The sequence below is a fragment of the Hemitrygon akajei genome, chromosome 7, assembly GCF_048418815.1.
Source record: "Hemitrygon akajei chromosome 7, sHemAka1.3, whole genome shotgun sequence".
In the NCBI taxonomy this organism is placed as follows: domain Eukaryota; kingdom Metazoa; phylum Chordata; class Chondrichthyes; order Myliobatiformes; family Dasyatidae; genus Hemitrygon; species Hemitrygon akajei.
Window position 1 is genome coordinate 6072314 of NC_133130.1, and position 27266 is coordinate 6099579.

Consider the following 27266-nt stretch of genomic DNA (forward strand, 5'->3'; position numbering starts at 1 on the left):
TTGCTTTTGTCAGATCTTTTAATCACAATTCAAAAGTACATCGAAATATTACAGTCGAAGAAAACAAACATTTAGCTGGACTATGATGAATGGTGTATGCACACTACTTGTCAGATTTAGCTACTGCATCGATACTTGGACTCAATAACACACGACATTGTGTTTAAATTCCAGCAGGGCTGAGGAAATTGAATTTATTGAGCTGAACGATTCGACATTGAAGCTGGGAACAGTGACACGAATCCATACCTTACTGGACCGGGCACTGAATAGGGGGAAGAAATGTAATCATTGTCAATCTGCTGTCAGTGGAACTGTTCGCTGGTAGGTGAGGCACCCGACCCTCCAGTTCTGATGAAGTGTCACTGCCCGAAACGTCGACTGTTTATTCTTTTCCATAGATGTTGCCTGACGTGTTCAGTTCCTCCAGCATTTTGTGTGGGTTGCTTTGGATTTTCAGCATGTGCCAGAATTTCTTGAGTTTGTGACATTGAACATCTACACCAGGATGACTGAATCTAGATTAGATTGTGAGGCATTCTGATGCTAAATGCTGCAGATACTGGAAATCTGAAATAAACCCTGAAGAGGTGGGTGGGTCATTGGGTCAGACAGTGACTATGGAGAAACAGCTCCCAGAAATGATGGTAAAAGGGATAGCCTTCCTTATAAGGGAACAGGAAACACTTGGACTCAAACTGTGTGAGGATTAACAGGAGTCCTGATGTATTGTTTATCCCCCCCCCCCCCCCCATTGATGCATTGATTTCCAGTATCTGCAGAATCTCTCGTCCAGATGGAGGTGGGTTTCAGAAAGACCTTGATTTTGGGTGATAGATATCAGGATGGTGTGACAATCCCTCCGGGATAGAGTAAGAGGGGCACACTGATAACAGCCCTCAAATACCGATGCCTTCAGGGGAAGTGGCTGCCTTGGCATTTTGCAGGACAATTTTAGCTGTCTCCACCATTGCATCCAGTGAACTGTTCAGCATCATGAGAGTCACCCCAAAGGACGATGTTGCCCCAAAGATAGAGCCTAAAATGGGGACAAAATCAAGGAAGGGCTCGGCGATTGTCAGCGCCATTGCCACTGTGCTTCTCTGCATCAACAGCACTACCTGCTCACGTGTGATCTCCCCGAACACCCAGTTGTGCTCAGTACCTTTCGTCAGATCCTCTACACTTTTCTTCACTCTCTGGGCCAGTTTGCTGAGTGATGCCTCATCCAGACCAAGGTTCTTCCGTATGAACAGGATACCAGTGGTAATGAGCGCCAGGTCACAGGCAAGGGATAAACCCGGAATGGGAACTACACCGATAGCCCCCGATACGGCAGACAGCATCTGGATGAAAGGCCGCAGAGCCTGACGTTTTCTCTCTATAGCATCTTCAGATGTGTTGGGGAGTGCTGTGATGAATAGATTCTTCTGTGTCTCCGAGAGATTGGATACCACAGCTTCCCTTAATTCAGGAAAATCAAACTGGTCAAGGTCAAATGCCGAATAGAGGAAAACGGGAGTATTTTGTACCCCTGCTGACTTTAGTGAGGAGATACAATATTCCCTCAAGTCCTGGAACGTATCCTCCTGGTTGTAACCCTTCTTGCGGCTTTCTGCCCTGATAGTATCGTCGATCTTAGAGCGCACCAGGTAGAAAGGTTTGCCCGTCTTCTTCAGTGCTTCAGCCAGTAACTTGTCATTCTCCGTGAACCGAGCAGCAGTGACAATGATGCCCAAATCATACTGGGAAAAGTTGGTTTCCTTCATGAACTTTTTCACCGGAAAGTTTGGCGTATTGAACCCGGGGAAGTCATCGTACTTAACATTAGGAAGGGTGGGGTGTTTGTATTTTGTTACTACCATGGTGGTCTCTTTACCGCCGGTTGGGGCAGCCCTTTCCTCTTTCAAGTCAAGCAGGGCATTGATCAGGGTCGATTTGCCCGACCCGGACTCACCCATCACTGCAATCCGGATCCGTACATTTTCGAACTGCTTGGATTTTCTCTCAATGGCCGATTGAAGACCCGTCTCTCCTTCACGTTGATAGGCAGCCACCAGATCCTTCACATCCTTGGTGCTGTAATAGAGGTTGGATAGAACACCAGCCATTGCTCACTGAAAGAGGAAAACATGTTTATTATATTGGAGAAGGAAGTTGTCGGGGAATCACAAGAAATCCTGTTTGAACGAGCCAAATTAATTTAAATCAGCTTGTGGCACGCGTGAGAGGATGGCAATGCTGGTTTGTCTTTCTATTTGGAGGATGGAAATGACAGGTGATTAACAGGTCTCCTGCATTTTTTTATTTATATTAATGACTTGCATGAGAATATTAGTTCCATGTTTAGTCAATTTGTGAAAGATAGCAATGTTGGTGGTACAGCCAACAATGGAGAAGGTTGAGATTACAGCAAGATCCAGATCACATGGGAAGTTTGGAAAAAGAGTGGCAGTTGGAATTTACCTCAGATGTGTATAAAATGAGTAATTTCAGAAATGTAAGTTGTGCAGGCCAAATACAACATCGGTATCACGGGTAGACAGGGCAGTGAAAGAGAGGTTTGAAGCAACACACACAAAATACTGAAGGAATCTGAACACTAAGCAGCATCTATAACAATCAACATTTCAGGCCAAGTCTCTTCACCTTGACTGGAAAGAAAAAGGAAACGTCATAGTAAGAAGGTTGGGGGAGAGAGGAAGAAGTACAGGGTGTTAGGTAATAGGTGAAACCGGGAGAGGGGGAGGGGATGATGTAAAGACCTGGATAGTTAATTTATGAAAAAGATAAAGGGGTGGTGAAGAGGGAATATGATAGGAGGAATCAGAAGACCATTGAAGAAAGAGAAGAAGGAGACCATAGGAGGTGATGGCATGGAAGGAGATAAGGAGAAAGAGAAACAGGAATAGACAGTATTGAAGGTGGTGTAGAGGAGCAATTACTGGGAGTTCAGGAAATCAATATTCATGCCATCAGGTTGGAGGGTACCCTGATGGAATATAAGGTGTTGCTCCCCCAAACTGAGTGTGACCTCATCACGGCAGTGGAGGTGGCCACGGGCTGATATGTTGGAATGGGAATGGGAATCAGATTTGAAATGGATGCATTCAATTTGGCCTTTTCTCCTTGGAGTGACAGGATGAGAGGTGACCTCAAAGAGGTGTGTAAGATGATGAGAGGAATTGATTGTGTGGATAGCCAGAGGCTTTTTCCCAGGGCTGAAATGACTAACATGAGATGGCATAGTTTTAAGGTGCTTGGAAATAGGTACCAAACGGATGTCAGGGGTAATTGTTTTACACAGAGAGTGGTGGATACTTGGAATGCACTGTCAGCAACAGCTATAGAGGCAGATAAAATAGGGTATTTTAAGGGACTGTTATATGGGTACCTGGAGCTTAGGAAAATAGAGGGAAATGCAGTAGGGTAATTCTAGGCAGTTTCTAGAGTAGGTTACATGGTCGACACAACATTGTGGACCAACGTGCCTCTAATGTCCTGTAGATTTCTAAGCTCTATGTTCTATTTCAATAGAACTTGCCATTCCAAACACAAGCTTTGTACTTTCAAAATTTCACTGTTGAAGTCTTCCCACTTACTAAGTACACCTTTGTCAGAAAGGAGCCTGTCTCAATGCACGCCTGCAAGATCAGTTCTGATACCATCAAAATTAGCCTTTCTCCAATTTAGAATCTCAACCCAGGGACGAGACCTATCTTTTTCCATTTTTACTTGAAACTGATGCCACTGGGATCAGTAGATGCAAAGTATTTCCCCAACACAAATTTCTGTCACTTGCCCTGCCTCATTCACTAATAGCAGATCCAGTATTGAGCACTAAGGGACATTGGGACTTTTACGTACTGATTAAGGAAACTTTCTTGAACACATTTGAGAAACTCCATCCCATCTAGTCATTTGTCAGTATGGGAGTCCCAGTCAATATGTGGAAAGTTAAAATCACTTACTGTGACAATCTTCTGTTTGCAACAGTTTGCGATCCCTTTACACATTTATTCCTCTAAACCCCCTGGTCTGCTAAGTGGTCTGTAATATAGCCCTATTAACATGGTCATTCCTTTCTTATTTGTCAGTTCCACCAATTACGCCTCACTAGATGAGTTCTCCATTCTGTTCTGACAGAGCACTTTCGTGACATTTTCTCTGCTTAGTACCGCCACACCTCCTCCTTTACACCCTCCCAATCTGTCCTGTCTAAACCAAAGGAACTCCAGAAGATTGAGCTGTGAGTCCTGCTCCTCCTGCAGCTGTCTCACTAATGGCTACAATGTCACAATTACAGTTGGTGATCCAAGCTCTGACCTCATCTGTCTCTCTTACGATACCGCCAATATAAGATGCTCTATATCACAGACGCAAGCCACTCAGCCAATCTAATCTGAACAGAACTATTGTTCTGCCAATGTCATCGATCTGAAAGCCGACAGTAGACTTCCACACCTCCCCCTTTGTGTACTTACCCAAACTTCCCTTAAATGTTGACTTTGAAGTTGCTTCCACTATTTCTACTGTCAGTGAGTTCCATACTCTCATCGCCCTGAACATTTCACTTTTCACTCTTAACACATAACCTCTAGTTCCAATCTCATCCAAACTCTGAAAAAGCCTGCTTGCATTTACTTTACCTAGGCACTATAATGGCCTGGTTCACTGTTATACTGTAAGTATTTCATTTAGCAGTTCTGTACAAGCATCTGTTCTGCTATCAGCCTTTTTGGGTTATTGTTGAAGATAAGGGATTATGAGGAATTTGTGTCATCTAGTTAGGATGGTGGAAATGGAGGGAGGTTTTTTTTGGTGAGGGAGACTAAGTTTGGTTTGGGGATTTTGTTCGGCAGCAGATGAATAGAGAAGATGCTGGGGAGAACAGGTCATAGGATATGACCCAGTGGGAGACCCGTTTGTTCGAGATGGATTTCGAGCGACGTTCGGAAGGTGGTGTGTGCTTTCATATAGACCAAGGCCCCAGCGCATGAGTGACAGAGAAGTTCAAGATTGAGCTCCAACTTGTGCACATTTGACTGTTTAATTAGAATGGGCCCTTTTTGCTTTTTTCTTTCTTTTCCTTACTAACCCTTTAGTTAAGTAGGTTTCATAAATATAAATCCTTTAATGATGTGCAATTATTTCTGGGCTGTCTGGGTTATCTGGGTTGAACTCCACCTGCCACATCTCAGCCCAGTTCTGCATCTTACTGATGCCCCACTGTAACCTTTGACAACCCTCCAGACTATCCACATCACTCCCAACCTTTGTGTCACCAGACAGAAGCAAATTGCACAGCATCCACACAAACCAGGGTATAGGGTGGGAGAGCCTTCTCAATCGCATGGTTTTGGCAGGACCAGAGTGTGTCTTCCCTAGACTTACACAGCCAAGGAAGCCAGTGGAGCTTCACACCATATAATTTTGTATCAAATCTCTTATTATCATCCTGTGCTCCAGTGAATAACGGTCTAACCTGCTCAAACTTTTCCTGTAACTCAGGTCCTCAAAACTTAGCCATAAACTTGTAAACTTGCTCTCTATTCTTTCAATTTTATTTACATCTTTTCTGTAGTTAGGCAATCGTAGTTGCACACAATACTCCAAATATAGTCTCACCCATTTTTACACTACTTCAACGTAACATCCTAACTGCTGTACTCAGATTTATGAAGACCAATGTGCCAGAAGCTTTCTTTATGACCCTATCTAACTGTACCTGTGATACCATATTCAATGAATTATGGATCTGTGTTACCAGACTCCTCTGATCTACCACACTATTCAATGCCCTAGCGCTCTCTGTGCTAGTCCTGCCCTGGTTCACATTCCCAAAGTGCAACACCTCACACTTGCCTGCATTAAATTCCATCTGCTATTTTCAACCTATTTATCCAGGTAGTCAGGATCTCACTGCTTCAATAGGCTTCCTCATTGTCCACTTTCACCCCCATCTTGGAGTCATCCAAAAATTTGCTGATGGAGTTTTCAAGATTACCACCCAGATATTTGATATGGATGATTAATAACATAGAAATGAACACAGATCCTTGCTGCAAACCACTGGCTGCAGGCCTGTCTTAGAGAGCTCACAGGTATCTGCCACGAAACAAATGTATAAGACAATCTATTACCTGATCCTGAATGCCAAGAGACTGAACCTTTCTGACTAAACTCCCATGAGAGGCCTTGTGGAAGGTCTTACTGAAGTCCATTTAGACTACATCCTTCATCAACTTTCCTGGTAGCCTCTTTGAAAAAAATCTATAAACTTTGTCAGATGCGACCTAACACGCGAAAAGGGATCCAGACCATCTCTAAAAACTCCTTGTCTGTCTTGTGCCTGTCAGTTGGAGGGGAATTGCACAGCCAATGCAGAATATACCTGTGGCTGATCCCCTCAATAATAATTATATAACTTTAGATAGTATTGAAGGGACTACATAATGGGCGGAGCAACAGTGAACAGGACTCTGGCTCTGAGCTGATGCTGTCGCTCAGAAGAGCAGAGAGACGAAGAGGACTACTGTGTTGATAGAGATTCCTTAGAGGAACAGAGATGAGGTTCTTGAGGCATGATAGAGACACCCGGAAGGTAAGTTGCCTCCCTAGTGCCAGGATCAGGGATGACTCGGATCACGGCCATGGCATTCTCAAGGGTGAGAGTGAGCAGCCAGTAGTCTTTATATATCTATATCACCTGTGATATAGATCCCAGGGGTTCAATATCCTTGTGGTAGGATGGCTAGAGTTGTTTGGCTGGGTTTAAATTAATTTGGCGGGGGATGGGAACTGGGGTGATAGTGTTGAAGAAGAGTTAATTGGTTCACAAACAGAAGCAATGTGTAGTGAAACCTCGCAAGAAGAGGCTGATGATAGCACAAAATGAAAGTCAACAGGATGGGTTGCAACCAAAAAGGCAGTCAAAATCGAAAATGGTGACTGCAGGAAAAAAGGTGTTGTATTTGAATGTGTGCAGTATATTTTGAATAAGGTCAATAAACTTGCAACACAGATACAAGTATGATGTTGCAGGTATCGTTGAATTATTAATACGGTCATCCATTTCTTATTCCTCAGTTGCACCCATATGAGCCTAGTAGATGAGCCCTGTCTGTCCTGTCTGAGCACAGAGGGACATTGTCTGTGACTAGTAATGCCACTCCTTCCTCTTTCATACTTCCCACTCTATTTTATCTCCGCAGCGTCAAGCTGCCAATCAACCTGATCAAAGGAAGATCTGACCTTCTGTTCTTGTACTGCGCCGCTCCACATATTATCTCCTTAACCTGACACAAATAGCAGCAGTTCACGCAGAATGAAATCGGTTCCTCTGTTAATGTCATTGCAGACTGGATAATGGGGAAGTTCATGCAACTAGCAAATGTGTTCCATGTGCTGCTTCTAGCTCGAAGACCATTGGTAACACCAGAGTGCTGGTACTGAGCAAAATTAAACTGGTTCAGGGAGACAGATCACAGGGGTCAAGAACAGAACAGGGAAGGGAGAGGTCCACAGTGAATGGCTCACTATGAGGGATTGCTTTACAGGGTTGATCTCGATGTAGAAGGAGAAACCCACAGCAAAGATCATGGCACAGAGAGAAGAGTCCACAGGCAAGTGTGGAGATGCCAGAACTAGGAAGATTATATAGTTTAACACTTGGCCCAAGAGTTTGTGTTGGAAGGAGGGCAGAAGCATTATCGTAGGAAGGGTGGATCACAGTGCTGCAGATGAAGTAGCTGGTTTACAAGCAGAGGCAATGTGTAGCCAGGGGAGGCAGTTGATAGGGCAAAGTTGCTGTTAACGGCATTAATTGCAACATAACAGGAGGAAAAAAGCAAAAAAGGTATTGTATTTAAATGCATGCAGTGTATGGAATAAGGTAGGTGAACTTACAGCATAGTTACAGATTGGCAGGTATGATGTTGTAGGCATCACTGAATCATGGCAGAGTGAAGATTATAGCTGGGAGCTTAATGTCCAAAGATACACATTATATCGAAAGGACAGGCAGGAAGGCAAAGGGAGAAATGGTACTCCATTGGTAAAAAATGAAATCAATTCATTAGTCAGAAGGTGTTGAATCATTGTGAACATAGCTAAGGAACTGCAAGGATCAAAAGACCATGCTGGACGTTATATACAGACCCCCAAACAGTAGTAAGGATGAAGTCTACAAATTAAAGTGGGAGATGGAAAATGCATGTCAAAAGGGCAATGTCATAATAGCCATGGTGTACTTCAATATGCAGCTGGACTGGGAAATCAGGTGGGGTCGGATTACAGGGGAGGGAATTTCTAGAGTGCCTATGAGATGTGGCTGAGCCCACCAGAGGATCAGATAATCTAGATTGGGTGTTGTGCAATGAGCCAGAATTGATTAGAGACCCAAAGGTAAAATAGCCCTTAGGGGCAAGTGATCATAATATGATCAAATTCACCCAGAAATAGCTAAAGTCAGATGTACTAGTACTACAGTGGAGCTAAACGAATTACAGAGGCAGGAGAGAGCTAATGAGCAGAATTGATTGGGAAAGAACACTAGCAGAGATGATGGTATAGCAGCAGTGGTTGTAATTTCAGAAGGCACAGGATAAATACATCTCAAAGAGGAAGAAATAAAGGAAAGATGACACAACCATGGCTAGCAAGAGAAATAAAACCCAACATAAAAGCCAAAGAGAGGGCAGATAATAGAGCAAAATCTAGTGGGAAGTTAGAGGATTGGGAACCTTTGAAAAACCAACAGAAGGCAACTAAAAAGTCATTAAGAAGCAAAAGATGGAATATAAAAGTAAGCTAGCCAAATAATTAAGGAGGATCCCAAAAGTTTCTTCAGATACATAAAGTGTGAAATAGAGGTGAGAGTGGATATTGGACTGCTGGAAATGATGAGGTAGTAATGGGTGGGGCAAAAAAATTGCAGATGATCTGAATGTGTGTGAAGCTATCATAACCAGAGATAAAATTCTTGGGAAACTGAAAGATCTGAAGGTAGGTAAGTCATCTGCACTATATGGTGTACACTAGAGTTATGAGAGCTGTGGCTGGGGAGATCATGGAGGCATTAGAAATGAGCTTTTAAGAATCACTAGATTCTGGAATGTTTCCAGAAGTCAGGATAACTGTAAATGTCACCCCTCTCTTCAAGATGGGAGAGAGGCATAAAAAAAGGAAACTACAGGCCTGTTAGTTTGACCTCAGTGGTTGGGAAGATGTTGGAGTTGATTATTAAGGATGAGGTCTCAGGGTACTTGGAGGCACATGATAAGATAGGCGATAGCATGATATTTTCAGGGAAATATCTTGCCAGACAAATCTGTTGGAATTCTTTGAAGAAATAACAAGCAGGATTGAGAAAGGAGAATCGGTTGATGTTGTGCACTTGCATTTTCAGAAGGCCTTTGACAAGGTGCCACACATTTGGCTGCTTAACAAGCGATGAATCCATGGTATTACAAGAAGGATTCTAGCATTGACTGGCAGGAGGCTAACAGTGGGAATAAAGGGAGCCTTTTCTGGCTGACTGCCGGTGACCTATGGTGTTCCACAAGGATCTGTGTTGGGACCGATACTTTTCACAATATATGTCAATGATGTAGATGATAGAATTGACTGTTTTGTTGGAATGTTTGCAGAGTGGCAGTCAGTTTTGAGGAAGTAGAGGAATGACAGAAGGACAGACGGATTTGGAGAATGGGTGAGGTAGTCTCAGATGGGATACAATGTTGGGAAGTGTTTGGTCATGCACTTTGTTAAAGGAAATGGTTGAGTATTTGCAAAATGCAGCGCAAAGGGACATAGGAGTCCTTGTGTAGGATTGCCTAAAGGTTAATATGCTGCTTATGGCGAGGAAGACAAATGCAATGTTAGCAATCTTTTCAGGAGGACTCTAACATAAAAGCAAGGATGCAATAGTGAAATTTTATAATGCACTGGTGGGGCCTCACTTGGAGTATTGTGAGCAGGTTTGGGCCCCTCATCTTAGAAAGGATGTGCTGAGGGTTCAAAGCAGTTTCATAAAAATGATTCCAGGATTGAGCATCCTGTCAAATGAAGAGAGTTTGATGGCTCTGGGCCTGAGTTCCCTAGAGTTCAGAAGAATGAGAACTGACCTTATTGAAACCCATCACATGGTAATACGCCTTGATAGAGAGGATGTGGAGAGTATGTTTCCGATGGTGTTAGAGTCTAAGACCAGAGTACAGAGACTCAGAATACAGGGGCATCATTTTAGAACAGAGATGAGGAGGAATTTCTTTCACCAGAGAGGGGTGAGTCTGTGGAATTCATTGGAACAGGCAGCTGTGGAGGCCAAGTCTGTATTTATATTCAAGACAGAGGTTGATAGTATCTTGATTATCAGGGCATGAAGGAATATCAGATTCAGATTCAAATTCAGTTTATTGTCATTTAGAAACCAGAAATGCAATGCAGTTAAAAAATGAGACAACGTTCCCCCAGAATGATATCACAAAAGCATATGACAAAACAGACTACACCAGAAAATCCACGTAATGTTTGGCAATCCCCAATCCAGAGTCGGGACAGGCTGCTGCATATTAATATCGTGCTACCGTCTAGTGCGTTCTCCGGAAAGGAGCTCCAAATCCACCAGACAAAAACAAGACCAAAAACTAAAGCTACAAGACCTACACAAAACCACATAATTACAACATATAGTTACAACAGTGCAAACAATAGCATAATTGATAAAAAAAAGTCTATGGGCACAGTAAAAAAAAGTCCAAGTTGTTAAAGGACTGTAAGTTCAAAAGAAATCACCACAGTTTCCACAAGTCCCCAGAGTCCTGACAGACTCGCCATCCCACGCCGGCGGCAGAAGGGAATACCCCCGCTAAGGACTTCCACGGCGCCACCCGACTCAGCCTCGCAGACGCAGCACACACCGAAAGTGACCTGAGTCCGTTGAAAGGACTCCGAGTCCATCGAACCTCCCAGCCGACGACCATCCCCTCCGGCACAACTTCTCCGAGCACCATCCTTTGCCGAGTGTATTAAGACGGCCCCACCAACGGCCATCGGCAACGCGACCCTGAGGACTGGGGGCCTGTTCTTCCTGGCAGAGTCCCAGACCTCACAGCAGCAGCAGCAGCAGCAACGAAAGAAGGTCTTCCTGGAATTTCCCGATGTTCTTCCGTGCTTCCACGTCCGTTTTCAATTGATTATGATTGCGCACAGCACCCCACTTCACAAATATCAGATAATCATTTCCGGAGTGGAAGCTGCAAGCTGCGTCGTGCCACCATCTTGGAGATGGGGAAAAGAGTGGGGATTGGGGTTGAGAAGAAATTTGGATCAGCCATGATGAAATGGCAGAGCAGAATGTGGAAGAAAATACCCAGAACTGATACTGTATTGATCAAGGAAGGGTTAATGATCTTCAAATGTAAAATCAACGTCTACTGTGACTAATGCTGCTGACAATGTGCCTTTCAGTCTGGCTGATTAAAATAACTATGTACTTCTTTGTTCTAAGAATCATCACATTTCTGATATACTCTGTTAACCTGCCTGATATAGTCTTTTGAGAATTTAACACTGAAGTAGATGTATAATTGCTCAAGGACATATCCTGCAACTTTGCTACTCAACTGCACCGCCATCCAAGTTCCTTCTTCTGATTTGTGTTTTTCTCTCGTATGCTTGGGATATAAATAAGAGCGTGACCCATTGTCAGGCAGAGTCTCGGAAATCCGCTTTTAGGAGATGAGCTCTCCATGATATCATGCTACAATAAAGGAGTTCTGAAGCGATCTCCCTCCGTGTCTGAGTATTAGTTTGTTTTCTGAAACAACAAATGGCGACGAGGATGGGATCCTCTTAAGGTCACAGGGAGATTGGCTGTATGGGGGATCTTTTAAGATTCTGTTAATATAAACCTGGTGGGATGAAGTAGCTAACAGGATTGGAGACCCTAATTGGGAATTCGGGAATATAATGGGCTGCTTTGAGAAATGGATGGAGGTGGCAAAGAGGCACCAAGTCCCAAAACAGAAGAATAAGGAAAAGACACTGGGGAATGCTGCCCCTCCGACAGCACCCCGTTTGCACCATCACCCTATCCTGCTATGCCTCAGAAAACGGCCCTAACCCCTGTTCCTCTGTACCCCCAGATACCCCAGATGGTATCAGCGGGATCAAGAGGCGGAATCATGGTCCCAATATTGGACTGGATGGAATGATGGATGAAATAACAGAGGTGGTTACTGCTTGGCGACAGCAGAACCAGGCCACAGAACTGCTGGTGCCAGTGGCCGAGGTTCGTGAGGATCCACCAGAACCCAAACAGGGAGCTCCTGCAGATAGTGTACCCAGATCGCCTGTGCAGACCCGGAGCAAGGCGAATCCGCTCTCGCCTGACTAGTCCACTTCCCATGCAGCTCACCAAGCACCGAAAATACTGATTGGAAAAACCACCATCCTGAAACCATGGACACCAGCCAAGGCTAGGGCAATGGTGGCCGAGGCACCTAACCCCACCAAATGGCCAGCCACCTTCCGGTTGGAGCAAATGTGTGAAATTTTTAAACCACTCCCGGGCGATTTGTGGACTCTTTTAAAATGTGCGTATGGCAGCTCTTGGGCTGCGCTAAAAGACATTGTACAAGTCCCACCCGGGGAGAATGGTGATTGGTGACCTGACGATAATCAGGAGGGCAATGAATCTCTCACACACTGGTTACAGCACAGGGGGAAAGAAGCCATCATGAGAGCAGCCCAGTGCCACAGGGATCTAGGGGAAGCTACTGAATGCCTGCAACTCAAGGATGAGGGGCCTCCTGATTTCATGGCAAGGTTTAGGAACACCTGGGAGGAATACGCAGGGGTTCTGCTGGAGGGAAATGGGCCATTGGCTATCCAGACCCCCCTCAACTGATGCTTCCCCAGCAGGCACAGATTTGTAAGATACATAATCAAAACTGGGAAACCATAACCTGGTCTGAGATAGTTACCACACGAGTGAACATGGATAGAGAGGGACTCTTTGTGGGGACACGCGATGCACCTAAACCACCAAAGACGCAGTTTTACAGGCAGGACAGTAATGGGAGAAATAGCAAAGAGAATAACAGGGACTATAGAAGAGACAAGTCCAATGATATATGCTGCAAGTGTGGGAGGAAGGGACACTGGGCTAGGGAGTGTAGAAGTACACCTCCTGGGGAACCTTCCCGACCAATGGGTGCCAACAAAATGGAGGGCCCCTCCTTTACCCATAATCATCCATTCTCGACAGAATAGGGGTGCCCAGGAGGGGCGGCAGTACAGGGGGCGGCATCATCACTTTCCCAAGACTCTGAAACGGAACCTATGGTACCATTAAAAATAGGAGACACCCATTTACGAGCCTTGGTGGATACCGGAGCTACCCTGACCTCTGTACCCCGCCCCCTGGGATTACCCTTGAGTCATAACAGAGTGGTAACAGTGCGGATAGCAGGGATCCCGTTATCAGAACCTCTGTCGTAAAGTGTCACCCTATCGCTGGGAGACAACATTATTGCACTCCTCAAGGCATGTATATGGACATACCCTCACCTCGTACCCATCAGTTGGTCTCGCTGCTCCATATGTTCGAGAGTAAAACCGAACCCATACCGGATTGTTGGCAACTGTCTGGCAATCCTTTCACTGTAAAAATAAGCCGTGTGAAGCAGGAGTTAGACAATATGCCGCTGTCGCTCCCTGTAGAGGTGGTACGGGCACTCCTGGAGTTAGTGCAATATCCCAATCGATTGCATTGCACGGCATGGTACACCTTACAAGGTGATCCCGACTATCAAAAAAAGGCGTCCGTTTATGAGGGCCAGAAGCTGAAAGTACACCCAGAATCCTTTTAGGCCAGAAGGATTAAGCGTCCCAGTACGTCTTTCTGAAGAGCAGCTAGCGCTGTACCACACTGAAGAGTCTGAGCCTCATCTAACTCTTACAGTACGACCCCCTTATCAGGAAAAGCAGATGGGACCGATGATTAAACGCTTGCAATCCAGCCCGGTAGTGAGGTTTGTAGGAAATTTTGAATGGTACGGATCGGAAGAAGGCAGAATATACCTGCACAGGATCTCCCGGTCGCTGGAAGAACCTGTGGCTGAATTTCAGTGGCAGCAGCCCGCCCCCCTTACCAACTGATTGCAGGGGGCCTGCGACACTAGACACAGTGGCTACCGAATTATGGGCTCTCCACAGAACTCGCGTAGGCCAAGCAACCTCTGCAAAGGACCATCATGTACTGTTGAGGAAGAATGCGGTACTGCCCTGTGTCAGACAGTACCGGTTGGCCCTGGAGGCAGAGGAGGGCATAGCGCCTGTAATAGACTCCTTGCTAGAACAAGGGGTCTTCAAGTCTACAGTCAGCCTGTGTAATACACCAATATTGCCCATACCCAAAGTGCGGAGACCCAATGAATGGCGTTTTGTGCGGGATTTGCGAGCCATAAACCACATTGTTATTCCCATAGCCCCTATAGTACCGGACGTCACCACGATACTTGCCTCCATTCCATTGGAGGCCACTACATACACTGTAATTGACTTGTGCTCCACTTTCTTCTCCATACCACTGCACACTGATAGCCAGTACTTATTTGTATTTACCTACAAGGGACAACGGTATACTTGGACTCGTTTACCTCAGGGGTGTTCTGAGAGCCCAGCCGTCTATGCTGCTGCCACCAAGCATGACTTGGATGAATGCCACCTAGAAGGGAATTCCACACTGATACAGTATACTGATGACCTGCTGGTGGCACCCTCCACCCTGCCTGAGTGCGTGCAAGTCTCTCCAGTAGTACTCCAGTTCCTAGCAGAACGGGGCCATCAAGTACCCAGGGCTATATTGCAATTCTGCCAGCCCCACATGCAGCACCTGGGTTTCACACTGAAGGCGGGCACTCAGGAAATTGGACCGAATAGAATACAAGCCATTCTGCAGATGACACCCCCGAAGACCAAGGAGGTGGTTCTCTCCTTCCTGGGAATAGTGGGGTACAGCCGACAATGGATAAGTGAATATCGGATGTATGACGCCGTCTTAAGATCTGCTGCCTCCAAGGTACAGAGTGCAATTAAAGGCAAAGCACAATAGGTTTATACAGCTTTAACTGCTGAACAAGCACTTGAGTATGATACTCTGAAACTGCACATATTGAAGGCGTATGAGTTAGTTCCGGAGGCATATAGAGAAAAATTCAGAAATTTGAAGAAATCTGTGGCAAAAAATTTATGCGGAATTTGCCTATGATAAAGCTGTGTGTTTTAAGAGATGGGTTTCCTCTAAAAATGTAAATGGGGACTATAATAAATTGAAAGAGCTGATTTTAATGGAGGAATTTAAAAAGAGCATCCCTGTTGAAGTAAAGACATACTTAAATGAGAGAGACACTGCTACATTGCAGGACTTTGCTAATTTAGCTGATGAGTATGCTTTAATCCACAAGTATAAATTTCCTCAGGGCAGAACTTTTAAAAGGAGAAATAACACAATGAATCAAGGTGAACCAGAAATTAAATCAGAAGTTAGTGAGAAAGGCAAGGAGGAAGGAGAACCTGTGATGAAAAGACCGTTTGGTCCCATTTGTAATTATTGTAAGAAACCTGGTCATGTCATAGCTAACTGTTTTCGACTGAAGAGGAAGGAGAAGGAAGTAGTCCCAGATGCTTGTGTGGAACATACTGAAACACCTGCAAATCCACAGGGTTTGATAAACACAAATGAAGTTTTGTTAAAGTCTGACCAAGTTAGGAAGAGATATGATCATTTTGTAACTGAATAGTTTGTATCCTTGAAAAAAGCATCTACTCCTGTGCCAATAAAAATCCTTAGGGATACTGCAGCTTCTCAATCACTGATGTTAGACAGTGTGTTAAAGTTTAATGATGAGTCTGATAGTGGTGAGGTAAATTATATATGAGATGTTGGGAGTGCCCTTATGCCTGTACATTTTGCTTAAAGTAAATTTAAGGTCAGGGTTAGTTACAGGACTTGTTAAAGTAGGACTATAACCTAGCTTACCTGTGAAGGATATTTCTTTATTGTTAGGCAATGACTTGGCAGGTGGACAAGGTTTTCCTGATGTGCATTTGACAATAGAGTCAGAGGAACCACGGATGGATTCTAACACAAATTCTTCCTGTGTTGTAACTCGAGCTATGGCTAAAAAGTTTGATGTGTAGAATGAGGTTGTTACCCATGACTGTTCAACTCAGGATTTGAGTTTTGAGGATATGTCAGAAACGTTCTTACCTTCATTGAACAAGATTCTTGGAGTAAGTCTGACCATGAAGATTTGTCTCTGTCTCGGAAGGAGATGATAGCAGAGCAGAGTAGAGACCCTGAGATTATCCAATTAAAAGAACAAGCTCTACCAGATAGTGAAATTGATAAGGTGCCAGTAGGATATTATTTTAAGAAAGGAATGTTGATGAGGAAGTGGAGACCGCCTACAATTCCTGCAAGTGATGAATGGAATATTTTTCACCAGGTAGTTGTTCCTAAAGTTTATTGAAATGAGATTTTAACTTTAACCCATAGTGTGCCCTTGGGTGGACATCAAGGGGTGAGGAAAACTGTGGATAAGATTTTGAAACATTTTTACTGGCCTGGTTTAAGAAAAGAAGTGACGACATTTTATAGAACGTGTCATACTTGCCAAATTGTGGGTAAACCAAATCAAATTCCTCCAATGGCTCCACTGCAACCTATTCCAGCATTCAGTGAACTGCTTTCTAAAATTATTATAGATTGTGTAGGTCCATTACCAAAACCAAAAACTGGTTATCAGTACTTGCTGACTATCATGTGCACTGCGTCTAGGTTTCCAGAGGCAGTACCACTTAGGAATATAACAACTAAAACTGTAACAAAGGCTCTTATAAAATGCTTTACTTATTTTGGGTTGCCTAAGGAAATACAATCCGATCAAGGCAGTGATTTTATGTCTGGATTGTTTCAACAGATAGTTTATAAATTGGGAGCTAAGCAAATCACTTCATCTGCATACCATCCAGAATCGCAAGGTGCCTTGGAGAGGTTTCATTCTACCCTCAAGACTATGATTAGGACGTATTGTGTGGAAAACGAAAATAATTGGGATGAGGGTATACACTTGTATTTGCAGTAAGGGAGACGGTACAGGAATCATTAGGTTTCAGTCCATTTGAACTTGTATTTGGGCATATAGTTAGAGGACCTTTAGCCTTATTAAAAGAACAATGGATTAATAGAGAGGTACACACTGATTTGTTGGACTATGTTTTAAAATTTAAGGACAGGTTACATAAAGCTTGTAGTTTAGCCAGGGAAAATTTAAAATTGGCTCAGGGGAAAATAAAAACCTGGTACGATAAAGAAGCTAAAATGAGGGCGTTTAAGCCTGGAGATAAGGTGCTAGTTCTTTCCCCAGTGCAAACGAATCCTTTACAAGCTAAATTTCATGGTCCTTATGATATTCTGTCTAAAATTAACGATGTGGATTATGTGATAAAACTCCAGATCGTAGAAGGCCAACACAACTTTGCCATATAAATATGATAAAGCCATATTATGAGAAACAGTCTGCTGCTGTGACTGTTGTGGTCGATAGTAATGAGTCTGATCTCCCTGGGAACATAATAGATGATTCATCTGAAACTCATTCTAAACCCAACCTTGTTTCTGTCAGATTACCATATTCAACCATTCTGGAAAATGTTGATGAAAAATTAGCACATTTACAGCCAGAACAGAAGCAGCAGATGAAGCAATTAATTTTTAAATATAAGAATTTATTTCCAGACGTTCCTAGATGGACCACAGTAGCTTCACATGATGTAGATTTTGGAGATGCCAAACCCATTAAACAACATCCATATCGGATGAACATGGAAAAATGTGAACTTGATGAGAAAGAATTAAATTAAACATATGTTAGAGAATAATGTTATTAGACCTTCTAACTCAAATTGGAATTAACCTTGTGTTATGGTGCCTAAATCAGATGGTAGTATTCGGTTTTGTATGGACTACAGAAAGGTGAATGCTGTGACGAAAACAGATGCATATCCAATTCCTAGAGTAGCTGATCGTGTAGATAAAGTTGGAAAAGCAAAGTTCCTTACAAATATTGATTTATTGAAAGGGTATTGGTGTGTTCCATTAATGGATAGAAGTAGAGAGATTTCTGCATTGGTAACTCTATCTGGGTTATATGAATATAATGTTCTTCCATTTGGGATGAAGAATGCCCCAGGTATTTTCCAGCTGATGATTAACTCTGTGATTCAGGGATTAAAGGATACAGATGCTTATATTGATGATTTAGTGACAAGAAATGATGCTTGGGAAAGACACATTACTGTGGTGGAGAAATTATTTGAAAGTATTTAAAAAGCTAATTTAACTATTAATTTAGCTAAAAGTGAACTCGGACATGCCACTGTAACTTACCTTGGTTATGTTGTGGGTCAAGGTAAGGTAGCTCCTGTTCAGGCAAAAGTTCGGGCAATGTTAGAGATCCCCACTCCAACTGGAAAAAAGACTCTCAGAAGATTCCTGGGAATGGTAGGATATTACCGAAAATTTTGTTAGGATTTTGCTAATATTGCCCTTCCATTAACTAACCGTTTGCAGAAGAATGTGAAGTTTGTGTGGACAGTACCTTGTCAGGAAGCATTTGAAAAATTGAAAATTATGATATGTCAACAACCTGTGCTCAAAGCACCTGACTTTGAAAAACCTTTTTCATTAGCTGTAGATGTTAGTGATGAGGCTGCAGGAGCGGTATTATTGCAAAGGAATGAGGGTGATGAGGTTGATCATCCAGTAGCTTACTTTTCTAAGAAATTTAATGAGCATCAAAGAAACTATTCGACAATAGAAAAGGAACTGTTATTTCTTGTTTTAGCCTTAGAACATTTTATAGACAATAGACAATAGACAATAGGTGCAGAAGTAGACCATTCGGCCCTTCAAGCCTGAACCGCCATTTTGAGATCATGGCTGATCAACTACTATCAATAACCGGTTCCTGCCTTGTCCCCATATCCCTTGATTCCCCTATCCATAAGATACCTATCTAGCTCCTTCTAGAAAGCATCCAGAGAATTGGCCTCCACTACCTTCCGAGGCAGTGCATTCCACACCCCCACAACTCTCTGGGAGAAGAAGTTTTTCATTAACTCTATCCTATATGACCTACCCCTTATTCTCAAACCATGCCCTCTGGTACTGGACTCTCCCAGCATCTGGAACATATTTCCTGCCTCTATCTTGTCCAATCCCTTAATAATCTTATATGTTTCAATCAGATCCCCTCTCAATCTCCTTAATTCCAGCGTGTACAAGCCCAGTCTCTCTAACCTCTCTGCATAAGACAGTCCAGACATCCCAGGAATTAACCTCGTGAATCTACGCTGCACTTCCTCTACAGCCAGGATGTCCTTCCTTAACCCTGGAGACCAAAACTGTACACAATACTCCAGGTGTGGTCTCACCAGGGCTCTGTACAAATGCAAGAGGATTTCCTTGCTCTTGTACTCAATTCCCTTTGTAATAAAGGCCAACATTCCAGTAGCCTTCTTCACTGCCTGCTGCACTTGCCCATTCACCTTCAGTGACTGATGAACAAGGACTCCTAGATCTCTTTCTATTTCTCCCTTGCCTAATTCTACACTGTTCAGATAATAATCTGCCTTCCTGTTCTTACTCCCAAAGTGGATAACCTCACACTTATTCATATTAAACATCATCTGCCAAGTATCTGCCCACTCACCCAGCCTATCCAAGTCACCCTGAATTCTCCTAACATCCTCATCACATGTCACACTGCCACCCAGCTTAGTATCATCAGCAAATTTGCTGATGTTATTTTCAATGCCTTCATCCAAATCGTTGACGTAAATTGTAAACAGCTGTGGTCCCAATACCGAGCCCTGTGGCACCCCACTAGTCACCACCTGCCATTCCGAGAAACACCCATTCACCGCTACCCTTTGCTTTCTATCTGCCAACCAGTTTTCTATCCATGTCAATGTCTTTCCCCCGATGCCCTGAGCTTTGATTTTACCCACCAATCTCCTATGTGGGACCTTATCAAATTCCTTCTGAAAATCGAGGTACACTACATCCACTGGATCTCCCCCGTCTAACTTCCTGGTTACATCCTCGAAAAACTCCAACAGATTAGTCAAACATAATTTACCCTTGGTAAATCCATGCTGGCTTGGCCCATTCCTATCACTGCTATCTAGATATGCCACTATTTCATCCTTAATAATGGACTCTAGCATCTTCCCCACCACCGATGTCAGGCTGACAGGTCGATAGTTCTCTGTTTTCTCCCTCCCTCCTTTCTTAAAAAGGGGGATAACATTAGCCATTCTCCAATCCTCAGGAACTGATCCTGAATCTAAGGAACATTGGAAAATGATTACCAATGCATCCGCAATTTCCAGAGCCACCAAAACACACCGCATGTGTATGTTGGTATAACTCAAAAGCCACTCATCATCTACACTGACTATAATCCGTTAGTGTTTCTGAGTAAGATGAAAAACAAAAATAGAAGGTTATTAAATTGGAGTTTATTGTTACAGGAATACAATATTTTGAGAACCCATATTAAAGGCAAAGAAAATGTGATTGCTGATTGTCTATCTACATGTTGAATGTACAATATAATTTTTTTTATGGAGTGATATTTTAACATTTGTAACACTCCTACTGTAAGTTGTCAGATGCTGTATGATAATACTATGTATACTGTGTACGTTGTAAATTTTATACATTTGTCTTTTTCTTCTGTAAATAGTTAATTGTTAAAATTTGGTTCTTGACAGATCTTTTTTCTGGAGGGAGGTGTTACGTACCCGTGGGTATCTTGTGCCTGTCACATGACCATGACGTAATTGAGGCTATGCTGGGCATGATGTAATGGTCTTGTGATAGTGGAGTAATGTAATTTTCCCGCCAGTGAGAGGTCATGTGATAGTTTTTTTCAACAGGGTATAAAAGGGGAACCCCTCCCTGTGACGCAGGGCAGTTCGTGATTGAATTTGTTCAGTGACTCCGTTCTGCTGCGTATTCGATGTTATGATGCAGTTTTGTTTTACAGTGGAGTTTTACTTTCTGCCCTAAGTCTCAAAGGTTACTGCCAGGAGTTTTGCTACAATACTGCCAGTCCAGTCCAGTCTGAGAGTGAACATTTATCGAAGTTCAGGAAGCTGGAGGATTGAGGAACGTTGATTTCGGCGGTAAACAGGTTCTACTTTATTGAATCTTTGTATAAGTAATTAGTAACTTGTGTCCAAGATATCTCCCTACATTTCTGAAAGCAGAAAGAGCTGGACGCAGAGTTTCACCAAGGAAAGGTCAGTGCCTTAAGCCATTTTATTTCCTTCAATCGTAAATCCCTGAGCAAAGCATACTTCGGCTGGTATCAGCAGTAATGTCACGAAAGAGGATTTTATTACTTCAAGGAAAGTCTCCTAACTGACTGTAAATCATTTTGAACTTTTTGTAATACTACTTTAAAGAACTGTGTTCGTATTTCTCACTCTAAGAGCTGTTCGAGCTTTTGTATCACAGCTGACTTCCGGTTAAGTTAGTTGTTTGTTTACTTTTGGTTTTTTTTAGCAGTGTTTAATAAATGTTTTATTTGTTATAAAAAGCCTGTCTCAATTCTATATTCATTGTTGCTGAATCATAACACAGCTCTTTTCACACTCTCACCACTCAGAGTGGAGAAGTTTCCCCTCATATTCCCTTAAAATATTTTGCTTTTCATCTGAATCTATGAACACTAATTCTGGTCTCAACGAATCAGAGGGAACATTTCAAACAAGCAGTTGCCCTTCCTAATTCTGTTGGATTATCATTCAATCTGCTGCACTCCAGGGAATAAATTCCTAACCTTTTCAACTTTGCCTGTAAGCCAGGTCCTGAAGTACTGCCAAAATCATTGTAAAATTTCTCTGCACCCTTTTGATCTTATTGATGTCCTTCCTGTAGGAAGATTACCTATAAATGAGGCTTCTAACCTTCAACGTCAATACAACATCCTAACTTCTGTACTCATAACTTCGATGAATGGAGACCAATGTTCCAAAAGTTCTCTTTTGGACACTATCTACGTATTGTTATGAAGGATGAACAGCTCTGATGGGCAGAAGGGTGCAGAGTTGCCCATGTTCCCCGCCCCCCCGGGAGAATCACAAACCGTTACTGTTGCCAAGCTGCTCATGAGAGAGAGAGAGAGATGGAAAGGAAAACATGCAAGAACATCTGCTACAGATAAGAGAGAGATAAGAGAGGGGAGGGAGACTTGTTGATTCACCGTATTATGACTTCTGAGACACTTATGGCTTCTTAGAGGGTTATTTATCTTGTACCATTCTGATCATTAACATTGCTCAGTGGACAGCTGAAATGGGCTGGTTTGATGGACACAGCCATTCAAAATTGATTGACAACTGAGACCCCGTGAGTAGGGATAAAAGTCAGGTCTGGAGAGACACACCAGGCGACACACTATTGAGCACTGATTGAGTGTTGGAACCCACAGGAAGGTGTGGGGCATCGGAGACCGAACAAAGAGATCGGTCAGTTAAACTCACAGTGTTATAGCAGGGCCGGTGGGGACTTGTGTGTGTGTCCACTCATGCCAGAGTGACGAGTCCACCACAGAAGAATGGTCTAGCTGAAGGACAGAGGGGTCATAACTGAATGGCCACAACAACGATACGACGGATCAAGAACGCAAAGGAAGGTTTGCCTGACTATAGCTGTTACATCTCGCTCGCTCTCTCTCTCTCTCCAACGATTACAACACAACAACCATATCTACCTCAGCACGTATGAACTGAACTGAACTTTATACCTTTATATGACAATTCATTATCCCCTAGACATCGATAGAGCTTGTTTATTATTGCTTATTATTATTCCCACATTTTTAGGTTCATTATTGCGAACGTGCATTATCTGTATATTTGCATTATTGATATTGATTTGTGTATTTTACTAATAAACACTTTTGAATATAGTACCACCAGACTCCAACGGATTCTTCTTTCTCTGCTGGTTAGACACCCAGTTACGGGGTACATAACAGTATGATGCCACTTTCAAGGTATTATGGATCCCATTGATGTTCTATTCCTACCCGAGTTCGTCCCTCCTAAAGTGTAACACTTCGCACTTGTCTGGTTCAGCTTCCATATTCTAACTTCCTGCCCAATCTTTCCAGCTGGTCGAGATCTCGCTGCAAGCTTTGATATAACCATATAACCATATAACAATCACAGCACGGAAACAGGCCATTCCGGCCCTCCTAGTCCGTGCCGAACTCTTAATCTCACCTAGTCCCACCTACCCGCACTCAGCCCATAACCCTCCACTCCTTTCCTATCCATATACCTATCCAATTTTACCTTAAATGACACAACTGATCTGGCCTCTACTACTTCTACAGGAAGCACATTCCACACAGCTATCACTCTCTGAGTAAAGAAATACCCCCTCGTGTTTCCCTTAAACTTTTGCCCCCTAACTCTCAAATCATGTCCTCTCGTTTGAATCTCCCCTACTCTCAATGGAAACAGCCTATTCACGTCAACTCTATCTATCCCTCTCAACATTTTAAATACCTCGATCAAATCCCCCCTCAACCTTCTACGCTCCAATGAATAGAGACCTAACTTGTTCAACCTTTCTCTGTAACTTAAGTGCTGAAACCCTGGTAACATCCTAGTAAATCGTCTCTGCACTCTCTCTAATTTATTGATATCTTTCCTATAATTCGGTGACCAGAACTGTACACAATATTCCAAATTTGGCCTTACCAATGCCTTGTACAATTTTAACATTACATCCCAACTTCTGTACTCAATGCTCTGATTTATAAAGGCCAGCGTTCCAAAAGCCTTCTTCACCACCCTATCTACATGAGACTCCACCTTCAGGGAACTATGCACTGTTATTCCTAGATCTCTCTGTTCCACTGCATTCCTCAATGCCCTACCATTTACCCTGTATGTTTTACCCTGTATATCTTTCCTGCCTGTCCACTATGCTACCAAACAACAACAACAACACACACAAAATTCTGGTGGAACACAGCAGGCCGGGCAGCATCTATAGGGAGAAGCGCTGTCGACGTTTCGGGCTGAGACCCTTCGTCAGGACTTCAGCCGCTTCCAAACGCTTCTCCCTATAGATGTTGCCTGGCCTGCTGTGTTCCACCAGCATTTTGTGTGTGTTGTTGTTTGAATTTCCAGCATCTGCAGATTTCCTCGTGTTTGCACTATGATACCAATCTTGGTTTTATCGGCAAATCTGCTGAACTGGTTACCACATTACGGTCTAGATCATCAAAAAGCAACAACGGGCGCAGCAGGATCCCGGGCAGCACACGATGAGTCCGACCGAGGTGATGGGCTGGTAGTGATGCTGACTGGGATTGGCTCTGAGGACACCTACACTCTTGTCTGCTGCAACAAACAAGATCTTGCGGTGGCATAGCATTTCAACTTCAAATCCCATTCGCACACTGCTATACCTATCCACAGCTTCCTCTACTTCCACGATGAGCCAAACACAGGTTGGTGGTGCAAAGTCATATTCCGTCGCAGTAGTCCCCGACGTACTGTCATGGACATCGATTTCTCTAAATTAAACTGAGTTACTGTGTTCTCCTCCTTTGTCTCCGCTCGATGCCGTAGTCCTCTTAATCCTTCTCACTCCCTTCTCATCCTCACAACCAGATCATCACGCTCATCACGTTTACTACGTTCTTCCCTTTATTAAATGCTTCACCGTCCTCTCCTAACATAATCCTTCCCCTTTCCGTCTATCAGACCCTTGCTTGTTACATGATTATGTCTTATCACCTTTCCCTTCCAACCACCTTTCCTTCAGCTGGACTCAACTATCACCTGCCAGCTTGTACTCCTCACCCTCATTCATAATTTATGCTGGCTTCTACCTTAGTTATTTCCACTGCCGATGAAGGGCCTCGCCCTGAAACCTCGATTCCTCATTATCCTCATTAGATGCAGCCTGATCTTCTGAGTCCTTCCAGCATTTCAATTGTATTGCTACTACCTGTTGTCTATGGGGTTGTTTCAGGTGTCCTGTCAATTCGAATCCTAGGACCAAATTTGGGAATATTCAGTCAATCGCTACGAAACTATCGCAAAATTCAACAATTTACCTGGGCAGCGTTCAGTTTCCCTGCTGTATCACGCATATTTACAAGAATGGTTTAGAATGACGCTTAACGCTTCCAATACAGGATGAAATTAATTCTGGCCACCCTCTGGATAAACATAGAACAGAAAACATTGCAGGCTCTTGGCCCCCGTTGCCACGCCCATCCTTTAGCCTAAGTAACACCAATCCTAAAATGAATCTAACCCTTCCCCAAGATGGCGCACTATATTGTCTTCATCAATATCCCCATCCAGAGTCTCTTAAATGTCCCTAAAATATCTGCCTCAGCCAGCACCCCGGAAGTTCGTCCAATGTACCCATCACTCTGTGTAAAAGCCAAATGTATTTACCCCTCCCCCAAACCAATACTTTTCTCCAATGACTTTAAAACTATGCCTTCTCCGATTAGCCTTTGCCACACCAGGCAAACAATGCCAACTATCCGCTACATCCGTGTATTTTTTCATCTTACGCAATTCTGTCAAATCTCCTCTCATCCTCCCTCGCTCAAGAGAAAAGCAACCCTATCTTGTTCAAACTTTTTTTGGCAGGGCATGTTGAGGGAGAATCCTGGTATTTTTAATCAGCAGCCTATCAAAACCTTACACATCCATCCGATAATGAGGCGACCGAAACTGAACACAATAGTGCAAGCGTGGTGTGGTAAGAGAGAAATTATCTCATGTCACACCCCGGTTGCTGGGCGTTGTGACTCACCTAGCCCCCTCCTCTCAAACTTATCACCCAGACAAGTCCCAGTAACGTCACCACATTCACTGGGAGCGCAGGCCATGCCAGAGGGGTGGCACGGCAAGACGAGCGCTCATAATTTCACCAATCCAAAGGGTGAGCAGTATCGGGGAGAAGGACAGAAGCTACAAAGATCTCCCAAACTGGGAATAATGAGGACTGATTGAACTCCAGCCTTTGACAGGGGTCTGTAGTAGAGGACATAGGGCAATTAGAGGTCCACAGGATTGGTCGCAGATAGCTCGTCAGCTTGAAAATGTCGGACAACATTTGGCGCTTGTCAGAAAAATGCTCAAAGTCTGGTACAAACAAAAGGTGGTATGTGATGAATTGTTGCAGTGATCTTAATCCAAAACAAACATAATTCTGCGCCCTCTCCGAATAACAGATGATTTACCCCAAAACACGCCACTGCGTGATGGGCGCTGTCACACTGCAACTGAAATACCGTCAAATTCATCCACACAGACCGACCACCTTACCGTTAGTCTCAGGTGAACTCCAAGGTAAAGCAACTCCTTCGTTAAACAGCCTGTTCCCAGACTGTGCAATGGCCATTCACGCACTGCCTAGTCTAATTTGAAATAGATCTCAGCTCCGGGCTCCGCCCAACAGAGGGAGGCAGACCCCGGCTGCACAGCGCAAAGTAAAATTAACTCAGAGGTCGGAATAAAGGGGGAAAAAGAGCAGATCAGACAGGGGAGCTACCGGCACTGGGAGAGATCCGCAGTGGCGACCCTATACAGGGAGAGACGTGTTCGTTTCTAAAGTCCGTGAACCCCCTTTGGAGAACATTTTTTTCCCAAAACCACTACATTAGCTTACATTCGAGAAGTTGGGTCGTGATACAGCGACATCCCAGCTTCTAGATGGAATTCCCCTAACTCTCACAGGGAGACACAACATTGCCTCTGGAATTGGGAGCGGAGACCCTGAAAGATCCGTTCACTGAATTGTTTCACTAGATCATTATTTCAGCATCGAAAGAAGTCCGGGCCACTGGGGGAGCAGAAGAAGGTGGGGGAGGGGAACAAGTGCAGGACCAACAAACGAACAGACAGACCGCGCTATCAGAAAGCTCAAGACCTTGTCTAAGTAGTCCTTAAGAAAAGATCCATCTGAATAAGACAGTGAACGGTGCCGGTCAGATATATAACGGCAGTGTGAAGCCTTGGACTAATTTTGGGACGACTCGGTAAACTGGTGCAGATATAAACGATTTACCTGGGGTTTCCTGCAGTGTCACAGTTGGACGGAGAATGAAGCAGGAGCGTTGTTCACCGCTCTCAATTCG

At 43.7% G+C, this 27266-nt stretch overlaps 1 protein-coding gene across 5 annotated transcripts; it reads right to left on the minus strand.

Annotated features, from left to right (window-relative positions):
• Positions 1 to 27266, minus strand: LOC140729934 (interferon-inducible GTPase 5-like). 5 transcript variants are annotated; one of them, XM_073050097.1, is made up of 3 exons: positions 27197 to 27266; positions 18461 to 18565; positions 1 to 2117 (listed from the first exon to the last, which is right to left on the minus strand). In XM_073050097.1, the coding sequence occupies exon 3, from the start codon at positions 2109 to 2111 to the stop codon at positions 900 to 902; it is 1212 nt and encodes a 403-aa protein (XP_072906198.1). In that variant the 5' UTR covers positions 2112 to 2117; positions 18461 to 18565; positions 27197 to 27266; the 3' UTR covers positions 1 to 899. The 5 variants fall into 5 exon arrangements, with proteins under 5 accessions (XP_072906198.1, XP_072906199.1, XP_072906200.1 ...); XM_073050098.1 differs by lacking the exon at positions 27197 to 27266 and adding an exon at positions 26455 to 26562; XM_073050099.1 differs by lacking the exon at positions 27197 to 27266 and adding an exon at positions 25224 to 25312.

What these genes read in the sequence shown, in the direction of transcription:
- LOC140729934 (XM_073050097.1), bottom strand. Translation starts at nt 2,111, where the DNA reads ATGGCTGGTGTTCTATCCAACCTCTATTACAGCACCAAGGATGTGAAG.